Below are 14,599 nucleotides of genomic sequence, written 5' to 3'. Positions count from 1 at the left end.
TGTTTCATTCCACATGAACATTTCAAACTAAGTTGTCTGTGCTTGGAGTAACTTAGTTTCTGTTTTTTGTCCATGGTATAGTTTTTAGAGATTTCAAGTAATGGTTTCTAGATAAACATGATGTGACCGAATGTACTCCTATGTATTCTTGGCTGCACTCGTGCTTTGTGAAAATACAACGTTTTGAGATTTTTTAAGAAGTACTTTGAATACTTAAGTATTTTTAAAAGCAAGTACTTCAGTACTTTAACTCAAGTAATAATTTGACAGAGCAACTTTCACTTGTATTGGAGTAATATTTGTGCCAGGAGGATCTATATTTAGACTTAAGTAATCAAGCTGTGTACTTTGTCCACCACTATGTACAAGTAATAAGTGGGCAAGTTCAGACAAGTCTTTGATCAGTGTAATACTCCACTCACCATGGGCGCAGTGTCCCTTTAAGTTAGGATTATTCAGCGCGAAAATGAGTGTATGAACAGTGACGCTGTTGTAGTTTTGGACCAATCAGAGACCCTTTATCCCAAGCGGTGGTTTCAGTGTCCAATCACAATACAGTTTAGCTTGAGTGACGGACAAACTGGCCAATCGCCTGTTTTGAGACTCCATATGTGGGCGTTATCAGTTCTTAAGCAGGATGTACATTATTGTTTATTTTCAGTGGACAAGGTAAACGTGTAAGGTAGGTGTGAGAAGAATGCAATCTTATCCTTGAGTAGAAGACACATGAAACTTTAGTGCAGCCACATTTATTTTAGTTTAAAACGAGCTTACTCTTTTTCACATGCGGATAGATGCTTGAACCACAATCAAGTCTCTAAAGTTCCTTCATAGTTTTCAGAGACCTTACTATGGGGACTGTGATGGGACTGCAACTGATTTGAATATGTCCCTCTATGGAAGTGAAAACTAAAAGTTAAACGGTTAACGTTTTGCAGTTAGGTTGTCGTTTGTATTCTGACCGGAAGTGTGGTTGCTGTGCAGTGATTGAGACATGTTCTTACACCTTCAGTGGAAGTTGTTTTGCCTACATTAATTAATAATTAATTGATACAGATTAGGAATACAGATTATTAATTAGCTATTCAGTCTAGCGTCAGCCACACAGAGCTGCTATATTTACTAACGGTAATTGATCTCTGCTGTCTGGGCTAGTTCAAGCTAACTTTGCAGGATTAAGACGACAACATTGCAGCTTTTTTATATCACATTGTCTGTATTTCAGTGTAGGTGCCGTCCTCTCTTACCCCGTGTCAGGAATGGAGGCTACTCAGATGATGAGCGACTCAATCTTCGAGTCAGAAGATGAAGAAAGTGAAGAGGAGAATGGAAATGAGAGAGGGCAACCGATGGCCAAGCTCTGCATCTTAAAGAATAAACACATCCCTGAATCAGGTGAGGAGTTAACAGCTACTGTCATTACTTTTTGTAACTTGCACTCTGGCTTAGGCTAATTTAACTTATTCAATGTCTTTAAAAGTACCTCAATACATTTATTTGTACAGATACTATTTTTATTTTTATTAAGAATTTTTGGATTTGTGTTAGGTTTATATGTTTATTGTCCTTACTGTCTTTTTGTGTCCTTACTGTCTTGTTGTGTCCCTACTTTCTTGTTGTGTCCTTACTCTCTTGTTGTGTCCTTACTGTCTTGTTGTGTCCTTACTGCCTTTTTGTGTCCTTACTGTCTTGTTGTGTCCCTACTTTCATGTTGTGTCCTTACTGTCTTGTTGTATCCTTACTGTCTTGTTGTGTCCTTACTGTCTTGTTGTGTCCTTACTGTCTTGTTGTGCCCTAACTGTCTTGTTGTGTCCTTACTGTCTTGTTGTATCCTTACTGTCTTGTTGTATCCTTACTGTCTTGTTGTGTCCTTACTTTCTTGTTGAGTCCTTACTTTCTTGTTGTGTCCTTACTGTCTTGGTGTGTCCTTACTGTCTTGGTGTGTCCTTACTGTCTTGTTGTGTCCTTACTTTCTTGTTGTGTCCTTACTTTCTTGTTGTGTCCTTACTGTCTTGTTGTGTCCCTACTTTCTTGTTGTGTCCTTACTCTCTTGTTGTGTCCTTACTGTCTTGTTGTGTCCCTACTTTCTTGTTGTGTTCTTACTGTCTTGTTGTATCCTTACTGTCTTGTTGTATCCTTACTGTCTTGTTCTGTCCTTACTTTCTTGTTGTGTCCTTACTTTCTTGTTGTGTCCTTACTTTCTTGTTGTGTCCTTACTGTCTTGTTGTGTCCTTACTTTCTTGTTGTGTCCTTACTTTCTTGTTGTGTCCTTACTGTCTTGTTGTGTCCCTATTTTCTTGTTGTGTCCTTACTCTCTTGTTGTGTCCTTACTGTCTTGTTGTGTCCCTACTTTCTTGTTGTGTTCTTACTGTCTTGTTGTATCCTTACTGTCTTGTTGTATCCTTACTGTCTTGTTGTGTCCTTACTTTCTTGTTGTGTCCTTACTTTCTTGTTGTGTCCTTACTGTCTTGGTGTGTCCTTACTGTCTTGTTGTGTCCTTACTGTCTTGTTGTGTCCTTACTGTCTTGTTGTATCCTTACTGTCTTGTTGTGCCCTTACTGTCTTGTTGTGTCCTTACTGTCTTGTTGTGTCCTTACTGTCTTGTTGAGTCCTTACTGTCTTGTTGTGTCCTTACTGTCTTGTTGTGTCCTTACTGTCTTGTTGAGTCCTTACTGTCTTGTTGTTAAGCACTAGGGATGCACCGATCCTACTTTTTAGGTTCCGATATCGATACCTGGGCTTCAGTATCTGCCGATACCAATACTAGCCGATCCGATCCTAGTATTGATTTAGCAATCTCCGTTCCTTAATGTGAGGATAGAATCATGTTTTGGCAACTTCAGGCTTTTCTGACTGTACCTGGGTTCCAAGTGCTAAACCAGAGGCTGGAATCCCTTAATTTCAAGGATCCGGAACAATGAAATCCAATAACCTGTCTGTTTTTCCACACTTTGAATCCATTAATAGAAGGTTTCTTGCTTCTTTGCAGTAGGCTACAAATGACGTAAACTTCTTTCTTTGGGCTCCCATTATTTTTTTTCAGCGCTACTGCCATCCGTCGAAACATTACCACTGCACATGTTGCAAGTGTCCGGCGGAGTTGTTAGCAAAAGAAGCGTGACATGCAGCTAAACTGCAGAGCCTCTGTAGTTATCCTCCATCATGCTCCACCGGGCAAAATACACAGACCTGATGACAGGCTGATGACATAAGAGACGCACATGGCTGTTGTAAACACAGAAAAGCATAGAACTGAGATGAATAGATCTGCCATATGGATCGGCACTATATATCGGCCCCTTGCCACCGCTATCCGATCTAGCTTTTTGAGTCCGATCTAGCCGATATCCGATACCAGTATTGTATCTGTCCAACCCTAGTAAGTACCAGTGTTCCATTCACCATGTCAAATTCCTTGTGTGTGTGAGCTGACTTGACAATAAACGTTTCTTGATTCTTGAATCTTGTTGAATTAATGCCAGTCTGCCTAACTTGCAGGGATGAGTAATTTTGTTTATTTATTTCTTATGATTCTCTTTCTCCCAGAGTTACCTCTCTTTTTGGGAGACAATGTGCTGGGACGTGACCCCAACACCAGCACCCTGCTTTTGCAGGCACCCTCGGTATCCAAGCAGCATGCTACCATATGCATCTCTACATACAAGAGAAAAGGTCGTGGCAGAGAAATGGACATTGAGGCTTTGATTTGGGACCTAGGAAGCATTAATGGGACCCGCAAGGGCCGCTTAAAGCTGACTCCTAATGTACGCTATGCCCTCAGTGAACAGGATAAGTTGGTGGTGGCGGACATCCCGTGTAAGTATGTGAGTTGTATAGTAGGTGAAGTCTCATCTCAAGGGGACCTTAGGACTCCAGCAAAGAAAAATGTTGGGGTAAAGCCGGGATTGCCAGATGTCTCAGAAGAAAACAACAATGATTGTGTCAATGTAGACACTAAAGCGCAGATGCCAGTACCTGAAGACACAAGGAATACACCAGTCAGAAACACTTTACTGTCCTCTGAGCAAACTCCAATTCAGCCACAGGCAAGCCTTGTTCCAGAATCTGAATCTGACTCTGACGGAGAAAGAGGGGGAGCAGGAGAGAGAAGGCGCCAGACTCTAGGTATGTAAATGATGTAAGTACTCAGAAAATACAACCCTGTTTCTGTATCTGATATCTAATAAGTTCCTCTTTTTTTTTTATCCCTTGAACAGTTTCCAAATCTGACTCAGATAAACCCAGTCCCACCTGTTCAACATTCCTGAGTCCTGCTAACAAAGTAGTCCCTGAAAGGTATGTTTGTCTAATTTCAAAATAAATGTATTCATAAAATAGGCATGACCAAGTATGTGCCTCAGTAATATTTATGCACACCCTAAATCTAATGCTTGTTTTACAGCGAGGATGAAAGTCCTATCACACCGTCATCCACCACTAAAAACAGGCCTTACAAACATGTCAGCTTCAACAAAGAAGAGACAGACATGGATGTGAGGCGACAGCAGCTAAGGGAAATAAAGGCCCTTGCGTTTTTGGATGACAGTGAAGAAGAGGGAGGAAGAGAAGAAGAAAGAGCAGAGTCTGAGGAAAGTGGACAACGTGTGACAGTGAAACAGGACAGCAATGTCAGTCTTACAAGAGAGGATGAATTGCCTGTATCGGCACCAGCGGTCATGTCAGGTGCTATCCCTGAACTTGATATGGACAGTGACACAGATATGGAAGACGAGTTGGAGGGGGGGACAGCTGTGAATCCTGTGGCCTTTGACACAAACCAAAAAGCTGATCCGCCAGCAGACGCAGCCCAGTTTCATATGGACAGTGATACAGATGTAGATGACGATAATGATGCCTCAGACAAAGTAACCATACATGGGCCTCCCTTTGCTGACACCAAACCTCCTTGTGTTATTTCAGTTATTCAGCCTGAGGCGATCACAATGGACAGTGACACTGATGTTGATGATGATGATGATGATGCTGTGTCAGATGTTGCTACAAAAGCAAAATCGGTGTCACTTCAGAGCCCACAGACAGCTGACTCTGCTCAGTCAACACAGCCCAAAAATCTCAACCTTGACAGTGACACAGATGTTGATGAGCAAGAAGAAAAGGGATGTGGAACGAATACTACAGGCTCCACTAAACATGAAACTCCAAATAGATTAGAAATCAAGCAAGGTGGTTCTGATTCTGCCCCTGCTGCTTCTCACAGCCCACATCTAGACAGTGACACTGATGATGAAACTCCCACTCCTGCCACTAGTAAACCCACAGCCACAGACAGAGGACCAGATTTAGATATTCTGTCAGACAGTGACACAGATGTGGAAGCTGATTCTCCTCTGGTCATACTTGTTGATGTCACATCATTGTCATTTTCTCCTGGTGCCCAGTCAGAAGCTCTTCAGCCAGATTCTAATGCAGACACAGATGTGGATGAATCCAGAGTGCCCCCTGCCGGTGCTCTGGATACTCCAGCTGACTGTGGAATGGGCAGTGATGAGGAGGGGAATTTTGGAGCAGCAGGTGAGGGCCGGATCCCGAGCCTGTGCAGGGAAATTACACCTGGATTGCTGGCTCCCCCTCTGCAGAACTGCTCAACTCCTGTACAGGCGTCAGGTAATTAGCCAGTCAGTCAATCCTCTCATGAGATCCTGAAGTATGATGCAAGTGAAAACATTTTTTTTTTTTTCAAGATGTTTTTTTATTGGCAAAATGCAAACTTTACAATACAGGTCCATTATTTCAAACATATTTTCATGTTTTAAACATAGTCATATGAAAGCATATATATACACATACAAAAAAAAAGAAAAATAAATAATAATAATATATACATACATAAATTGAAATAATAACTATATATATACTGTATATACATACATACATAAATGCATACACACATATAAATAAAATAAATAAAAAAGATAATAATGTTAAGTATAAATAATTGTATTTATGTACTTCTAATGAGTAAACAAGTAAGTAGCTGAATAAAGCAATGAATATAAAAATGATAATTAAAATAAGAGTAATAATAGTTATAAAATAAGAAAAAAAATGTAGATTCAAAGTAATGATTAAAGAATCGTGAAGAGAAAATAAAAATGAATATAAATGAATGTAACACACATATCTAGTTTGAAGTGATGGTCGAAGCTGGGAGTTAAACCAGTGACCGCTGCAACGAGGACTATAGCCTCTATACATGAGTGTGCCCTTAGAACGCCAAGCCAACAGTGCACCAGTATCTGGCTTTTTAAACACCATATTTGCTGATTTATCCTAAATCAACAAAACACTATCCACAGCACAATCAATAATGCTTAACACACAAAAAAATGTTGTTAAATGAATGACGCACTCTCTATGAGCTTTTGAGATGAATTCTACTCATACATTTTAATGACATTGTTTGATCCAATAATATTATATTGTAGTGGGTTTTTATATCGCGACTTGTACTGCAATTTGGCTCAAAATGATTAGCAAAAAAAAGGACTAGCAACCCAAAAGACATTCAAAAGATATTTTCTGTAATACCATTATTGAGAGGACAGGACAGTCTATAAAGTTGTAAACAGGGACAAGAGAATGAAGGGTGGCAGGGGGTGGGCGTTCAAAGCTGGGGCTGCTGCTTCAAGGCTTCTAACATCCAGCTCTGAGACCAACTCTTCATTTAGAGAATGTGTCTCATTCAAAAAAAATACTTTTTTATCAATCCCCCAAGGAATTCCCCAATCAACTGGATTAAATAGTCATTTTGAATATATTTGTTAAGATGGGATGTACTCATTTTAATAGTGTTATTTGTATTTTTGGATGACTCCTGCAGGACTAATTGAAGATATGGACACTCAGGCTTTCCTGGCTCCCTCTCCAGGTCCACATAAACGTGAGTAAATTACTTTTTATTAGTCGTATTGCACATACTTTGGTTTCTATTTGTAACATGGTGGGCATGTTGGAGGGAAAGTGATAGTTCTAGCGTTGCACATAAGGCATTTTTCGACCGCAGGAACTTCGCAGTCGAAACGCAGACAACAATGGGGGCAGAGGAACCTTTTAGATCCGGGGAAAGTAGTTCTGGGGGCTAAAAGACCCCGGAACTCTTGGTCGAAATGCACCTATACATTTCCATACTGTCCTCTCTGTCTTCCAGGTGCAGTAACTGGAACACCTAAAACCCTTTCTTCCTTGTCAGACTGCCATGAGGATGAGGACTTTGTTGTAGCAGAGACACAGTCCTTTGTTCTGCAAACCAGAGAGGTCCAAAGCAACCCTCCAGAGGACCCCACCTTAGTGTCTGGACTGGATTCGTCTGGTGATGAAAAAGGCGAAAGGTTCATTAGAGGAGGATCTTTCCAGCTCGGGTTGTCTGACAGCAGCCATCTGCAGGGTCTGGCCCATGCCTTGGCCATGGAGAGCACCCAAGCGTTTGTCAATGTGGACGGAGGTGTGTCTCTGGAACAAACTCAAGCATATGCAGCCAACTCGAATACAGACACGGCCTCTTTAGAGTGCACTTCCAATCTAGAGGCTACACAGGCATATGGAGAGGTTGAGGATGAGGAAGATGCTAGAGGTTCTGCAAAGCCTGAAAAAGAAGGCCAGGTAGATTTTGCCCTGGACGCAACACAGGCGTATATTTCAGAGCCCCATTCAGAGGATGAATCAGATGAAGATGATAAAAAAAGCACTGCCTCTGCTGAGACTCAGCCTTTAGACTTTGTCACCTCATCTACTCTTGCCCTGGCTGAAACCCAACCACTGACTGCTTTTACTGAAGAGGAGAGTTCAGATGAAGAAAACAATGTTTCTACAGTGGGAGTACAGCCCAGAGCAAAGAAAGACACAGTAGATGAAGGAGAAGATGTGGAAGCAATTCAACCCAAGAAGAAGAAGAAGTTCAGAACAGCTCTATCCATAGCTGACACTCAGCCCATGTGCACAAGTGGTAACGAGGAAAATGATGAAGATGAGGATGATGAGGAGGATTCAATTATAAGTTCACGGAAAAGAAAAGCAAAGCCGCTCGTGCTTGATGATGAGCAGACACAAACACTCACAAACTCTGAGCTCTCTGCTGTTGAAACTCAGCCCATGGGAACAGATGGAGATGCGGAAAGTGATGAAGAGGACTCGATTATAGGCCCACGGAAAAGAAAAGTAAAGAGGCTGCAGATTACAGATGAGGAGTCCCAAACACTCACAAACTCTCAACTCTCTGCTGTTGAAACTCTGCCAATGGTTACAGGTGAAGATGGAGAAAGTGATGAAGAGGACTCGGTTCCAGGTCCAAGCCTCAAAAGAAAAGCAAAATCTTTGCAGAGTGAAGAAGAGCATACACAACCCATCATGGGTCCCAAGGCCTCTACTGTTAAAACGCAGCCCAACAAAACAAACTCTCGACAGCCACCTCGGAGAGGAAAGGGTAGAGAGACTAATGCTGGAACAAGTGGTGTCGGGGTTAGAAGTAAAAGGGGGTCAAGAGCGGAGGAAAAGCAGGAAGAGTGTTCTGAACCTCTACAGAGACAGACAAGAGGAAAGACTAAAGCTCCACCAACTACCAGAGGAAGAAGAGGAAAATCAAGACTGAGTGAAAGTGAGGAAGAGGAAGATGAAGAGGAAGAGGTAGAGCAAGCAAAGAAAACTAGAGGAAAAAAATCTACAAAGCAACAGAAAGAAAATGAGAAGAAGGAAGAAATGCTTGAGATGGAAAGAAAGGTACAAGAAGAAAAAGAGAGACTTGAGTGCACAAAGGCAGAAAGAGAGAAAAAGGAGAGATTGGAAAAAGAGGAGAAGGAGAGAATGGAGAAGGAGAGAGAAGAGCAGGGGAGATTGGAAAGGGAGAAGAAGGGGAGATTGGAAAGGGAGAAGAAGGAGAGATTGGAGAGAGAGGAGGAGGAGAGATTAGAGAGACAGGAGAAGGAGAGATTGGAGAGAGAGGAGAAGGAGAAAGAGGAGAAGGAGAGATTGGAGAAAGAGATGAAGGAGAGAGAGGAGAAGGAGATATTGGAAAGAGAGAAAAAGGAGAGAGTGGAGAAGGAGAGATTGGAGAGAGAGGAGAAGGAGAGAGAGGAGAAGGAGAGATTGGAAAGAGAGAAAAAGGAGAGAGAGGAGAAGGAGAGATTGGAAAGAGAGAAACAGAAGAGAGAGGAGAAGGAGAGATTGGAAAGAGAGGAGAAGGAGAGAGAGGAGAAGGAGAGATTGAAGGAAAAAGAAAAGCAAGACAGATTAGATCATGAAAAGGCAGAGAGAGAAGAGAAAAAGAAAATGGAAAAGAAAAGAGAGGAACAGGAAGAAAAGAAAAGATTGGAGACCGCAAAAAGGGACCTAGAGGAAAGACTTGAGAGAGAGAGGAATCAACAGGAAGAACAAGAGAGACAAGAACAAGAAAAAGAGGCCAAAGAAAAACAAATGAAAGAGCAACAACAGTTCAATGAAAAAGAAAACAAGATGGAAACACCTTCAAGAGGACGGAGAGCTGCCAGACGAACGATTGCAGCCCCGCCTAAAACACAAGACTCAAACTTATCAACGAATGATGATGTTCCTGCTAGGAGTACCAGATCTCGCTCCAACTCCTCCAACTCCGTCAGCTCAGAGAGATCCGCTTCCAGTATGAACACCCAGGAGAGCAGAGGAAGAGGCCGAGGAAGAGGAACGAAGAGGAGCAGTGAGCCTCCTGCAGCAGCCCCCACCAGGAGCAGCACTAGGAGGAGGACGACGATGGCTGCAGGGCCACCCCAACAGGATGATGATAATATTTCTCCTCAGGGAGTCCTTTCCAGGTCTGGCTCCACAAACTCCCTCAACTCTGATGTATCCAGCTCAAGTTTGCAGAACAGAGGAAGAGGAGGCAGGCAAAGAGGAAGAGGGAGAAAACCAGAGGAAGACTCCAGCCTTCCTTGTGGTATTCAGAGTGATCAAAGTTCAGCTCCTAAACCTGCAGCTAGAGGCAGGAAGAGCAGGAAAGCAGAGGAGTCCATGATTGAAGATAATAAACAGGAGGCTAACTCTCAGCAGGCGAGTACCACAAGGGGGCGACAGCGAGCTAATGCAAATGCCCCTGAATCTGCAGCTGCAGATGAGGAAGGCCCTTCGCATCAGGAGAGTGCCAAAGGAGACAAAACACCAGTGCCTAAAAGTAATGCTAGGGGCCAAAAAACAGTAAAAAGTGAGCCTGTGGATGCACAAGCAACTCCTGCAGGTAGTGCTGGAGATGACCGTAACAGAAAAGGAAGAAAAAGAGAGCTGGAGGCAAACACAGAAGAGCCTAGCAGAAGCTCTAAAATTTCCAAAGGGAAAGAGAAAGCCCAGACAAAAAAGACAGTAGAAGACCAAGAAATAAAGGATGAAAGAATAGAAGAGGCTCCAGTCCAACCGAAAAGAAAAGGTAGAGCATCCAGCGCTCAATCGAAGAATCCCCCCGTTCAATTGGAGATAAAACAGGAGAAAATGGAGGAGGAGCCTGTGGGGAGGAAAGGTAGAGGCCGGACCTCAGCAGTCCAGAAGAAGAAGAAGGAAGAGCAGGAAGAGAGTGAATCATCTGTTGGTCTGGATGCACTAGAGGAAGCTTCAGAGGTGACTGATTGATTTACTTATAAGCATTAATTTGGCATTTAAAAATAACACAAAAATGCATTAGGACCGAAATCAGACATAAATCGGACTAAACAGAAAGCTGATCTGTTCATAATTGGCGTCCAGCATCCTCTGTCCTTGCATACAAAGGCTTTTATTTTGGCCAAAGGCCCTGGAGCATATATCTGTATGACTCAGCCTTTCCAAGCATCTTAATGCACTGAGATCAACATCAGGGACCGTCTATGTCTCCTCTCTCAGCACCAAGAGTGGTCAGACCTGCTCTGCATCCCTATCACCACACTAATAAAATAACTGTTCTAGTCATCACACAGACACTTCTTGCTCCCAATTGTCCAAGTGCACCTTTTCCATGTGTGTTGGTATTCTTGCACTATTCAGTATTCGTTCCTCATCCCTTTTATGTTCTTGTTCTGTCCGATTTTACAGCCCCAGACTCCAACCAGCACTGCATCCCGGAAGCGGAAGGCCTCTAACGACTCCTTGCTTACTGCAAAGACGCTTCGCTCCTCCCCTGCAGCTGGTGGTCGATCCCGAGCTGCCAGCCAGGCTTACCAGGTTCCATATTTATTGTCAAAATAAACACAAACTGTGTCAGGAAAACAATGCACAAAAGTGATAATTTAACCCCAAAAACACAAAGATATCTGCTTTAGACAAAGTCTAACTCTTCTTGTCTGTCTATCATGCTCTCAGGTGCTTTTCACAGGCGTTGTGGATGCAGCCGGGGAGAAAGTGTTGGCTCGTCTAGGAGGCAGCATGGCTAAAGGTGTGACAGACATGAACTGTCTGGTGACTGATAAGGCGCGCAGGACCGTAAAATTCCTGTGTGCTGTGGCTAAAGGAATCCCCATAGTCAACACACACTGGCTTGAAAAGGTTAGTTACACTTTCACTAAAAGCTTTCCCTCGATCAGAGGCCTCCAGCTCTGTGTAAGTTATGTCTCTTAACTAGTGGAGCATAACATCCAAACTAACCAAAATATTGTTGCTGACAATAAAAACAATACGTTTTCACTCCATTCGGCAAATCAGTGAAAAGTGTTTTTTTCTTAATGGGGTGTCAGTCACAGTGCTTACTCTCAAGCCTGATTGCCTCTAAACAAACTAACAACTGAAATGACTTCTAACTCCTGTAATCAACTGACAGCAATGTAACGGTATGTAAAATATGACAGAACATTATGATAACGTGATAATTAATCTGTGGTGTAAAATAACAACAGTGGCAGGAGTACAGATCAAAGTCATCACACATTTTTAATTGATGTAGTCTGTTGCGGAGAACACATTGCCGACACATAACAGGCGGTAAAACTCTCTGCCCGTCCTCATCCTCCAAGTGATCTCATCTTTGTAAATGATGAGGCATGACAAAGGTGTCTTAAGAAGGACTTTACATCTACTCAGAGCTACATATAAAATTGAAGATATACAGTGGGTACAGAAAGTATTAAGACCCCTTCACTTTTTTCACATTTAATTTTAAATAATTTGCAAAAATTTCTGCAAAACATTTTTCACTTTGTCATTATGGAGTATTATGTGTAGATTGATGAGGGAAAAAAAATATTTAATCCATTTTGGAATAAGGCTGTAACATAACAAAATGTAGAAAAAGTGAAGGGGTCTGAATACTTTCTGTACCCACTGTAACTGATGCCTACGTTGGAGCTATCTCATAACTTTTATTCCACACTTAATCAGACGGGACTTAAATCTGAAACCTGAATAACATACCTATATTTCATTTATACATAAAAGACAATCATAAACAGAAGGCAGACAGTGAGTGGGGGCAACAATAGACACTTAGAGGCTTCAAGGTCATGTTAGTTCATGTTCATATGGCTGATCACAAAAATTACTTTGATAATCCTAGTAATGATTACATCGTTCAAAAAAAGACCATGAATCGATCTAAACTCTGATCAAGATGCATTAATGTGGCAGCATCTCGATTCATTCAGATTAGATCTATAAGCTCTTTTTTTTTTTTCACAGATATGTTTATTGACATTTTGTAAAAATGCAAACAACACAAAACCTAGACAGCACACAGACAGTGACACACAACAACAACAACAACAACAATAATAATAGTACATATTATATTAAAATTTAAATTATATATAGAAGCATATACAAATCAATATGTATAAAGTAAATAAATCATTAAGTAAATAGATAAATACAAAAATTAAATACAATTAAATACAATTAAAAAACAATTGTAAATGAATAAATTGTTATTGGTCAGTCTGAAGGTGGTTTCTTGAGAAGAGAGTGGTGCTGTGGGTGGAGTTACACCAAACAGTGCCATCATAGCATTTGCTTCAACTGATTTTCCGGTTACTTTCGATAGTACATTAAAAATATTCTGTCTATAAGCTCTTCTGACCAACTGCTCAAACTAAAACAGGTCAGAGTTTGTGTCCGATTCAAAACACTTCTCTGTTTAGCTGTTACACAACCCAATGTTACAAATGTAAACTCCATCGTAAATGAGAAATTAGGTACAAACAAATGTTACATTTGAACTTATGCATAGCTGGCACAACCCAGTGCAGTCTTTCATTGAAAAATGAACGTGGATGTGTACACAAGTACTACAGAGACATATTCAAATAGTAACTGGCTGTTCTTGTCTGTTTCAGAGTGGTAAGGCTGGGAGCTTCTTGTCTACTAATGCTTTTGTACTGAAGGACCCGGAGCAGGAGAAGAAGTTCAATTTCTGTCTGCAGGAGTCTCTGAGGATTGCCAGCAGTCAGCCTCTCTTACAGGTACTCATAAGACAGTCATAACATTTATTTCTGTGCTTGCATCTTCCTTTGAGTGAGAGGTAACAGGAGCGTTATTGCGGTATTTCCCTTGGCAGATGGCACCAGGGTGATGTATAATATTGACAGCGAGCAGTAGTGAGTGAGTCATGGTGGGCATCCAGTGTTGGAATCCTCCTCAGCCCATGAAAGAGGCAACATTTCCTGCAATTACTGCTTTTAGCTCAAGCTCTATATGGTTGAACGTGCTCACTCTTTCACAAGAACTCAGTGTTGATTGTCTACCATTACGCTGCGCCTTGTGGGAAGTAATTTGACATTAAAGTTAATGCACTGGTTATGTTATAGGCACTTCAGATAGGGAGGCAGGCAGCTATGTTTCCATTTCTAATACAGACTTCTCCTCCCCTGCTCTGTATCTCTAAAGTTGCTGAGGGATCGCTTGAAACCACATATTATGCTGATACAAGCTACTATTGGGGAATCGTATACCAAACTCCATTCCTGAGAGACTTGCATTGATTTCCCTGTGGCATACTTGCAGAGAGTGAATAAAAATAGAAAGAAATCATACTTGTTTACATATTCCATACTGCATCACGTGTCTTCTGTCTGTCCAGGGATATGAGATCCACGTTACGAAATCAGTGAAGCCAGAGCCACTTCAAATGAAAGAGATCATCTCCTGCAGTGGAGCTACTTTTCTCCCCAAGATGCCCTCATCACACAAGGTACCATTTGAGACATTCTCCATCAGGTCTTTTGTACACTTTAATTAACATCTCTAACATCTCATCATTCATTACACGTGTCATTATCTCTTTTTCCCCCTCCTCCGTTTCAGCCTCAGACAGTTGTGATTTCCTGCGAGGAGGACTTGTCTCTGTGTCGCCCAGCTTTTAAAGCGTCGCTCCCAGTCGTCACAGCTGAGTTCATTCTCACAGGAATCCTTCAGCAGAAACTTGACCTGCAAACACATGCACTCCGCTCCTGCTAGCACTCTACAAGCTGCAGGAGGAAGAGGAAAGGGAAGGAAGATGACTTATCAGCACCAGGGTGTACTGTAAGAATCCACAAAATGTGACACCATCATCAACATGAAGGAAATCTGTCACTATTATCAGAGACCGGTAGAAAGACTCGTGAGTCAGCTGTCCGTGTGTATAAAGACTCAAAGAATGTATTTGTCACGTGAAGGACAAATG

The 14,599-nt window shown here is 41.8% G+C and overlaps 1 protein-coding gene across 1 annotated transcript; it reads left to right on the top strand.

The window, feature by feature from the left end:
- Nucleotides 1–705: 705 nt before the first annotated feature.
- Nucleotides 706–14,461, top strand: mdc1 (mediator of DNA damage checkpoint 1). Its single transcript, XM_034697636.1, is given in 14 exon segments — nucleotides 706–1,128; nucleotides 1,226–1,395; nucleotides 3,547–4,125; nucleotides 4,218–4,296; nucleotides 4,403–5,625; nucleotides 6,842–6,901; nucleotides 7,169–8,733; nucleotides 8,830–10,593; nucleotides 11,044–11,172; nucleotides 11,311–11,493; nucleotides 13,272–13,397; nucleotides 14,015–14,125; nucleotides 14,239–14,375; nucleotides 14,377–14,461. Coding segments are annotated over 13 exon segments (6,177 nt in total). The 5' UTR covers nucleotides 706–1,128; nucleotides 1,226–1,259.
- The last annotated feature ends 138 nt before the right edge of the window (nucleotides 14,462–14,599 follow it).

The sequence above is a fragment of the Notolabrus celidotus genome, chromosome 12 (assembly GCF_009762535.1).
Source record: "Notolabrus celidotus isolate fNotCel1 chromosome 12, fNotCel1.pri, whole genome shotgun sequence".
NCBI lineage: Eukaryota > Metazoa > Chordata > Actinopteri > Labriformes > Labridae > Notolabrus > Notolabrus celidotus.
Note: the sequence above shows the minus strand (reverse complement) of the source record. Positions and strands in the feature narration are given on the sequence as shown.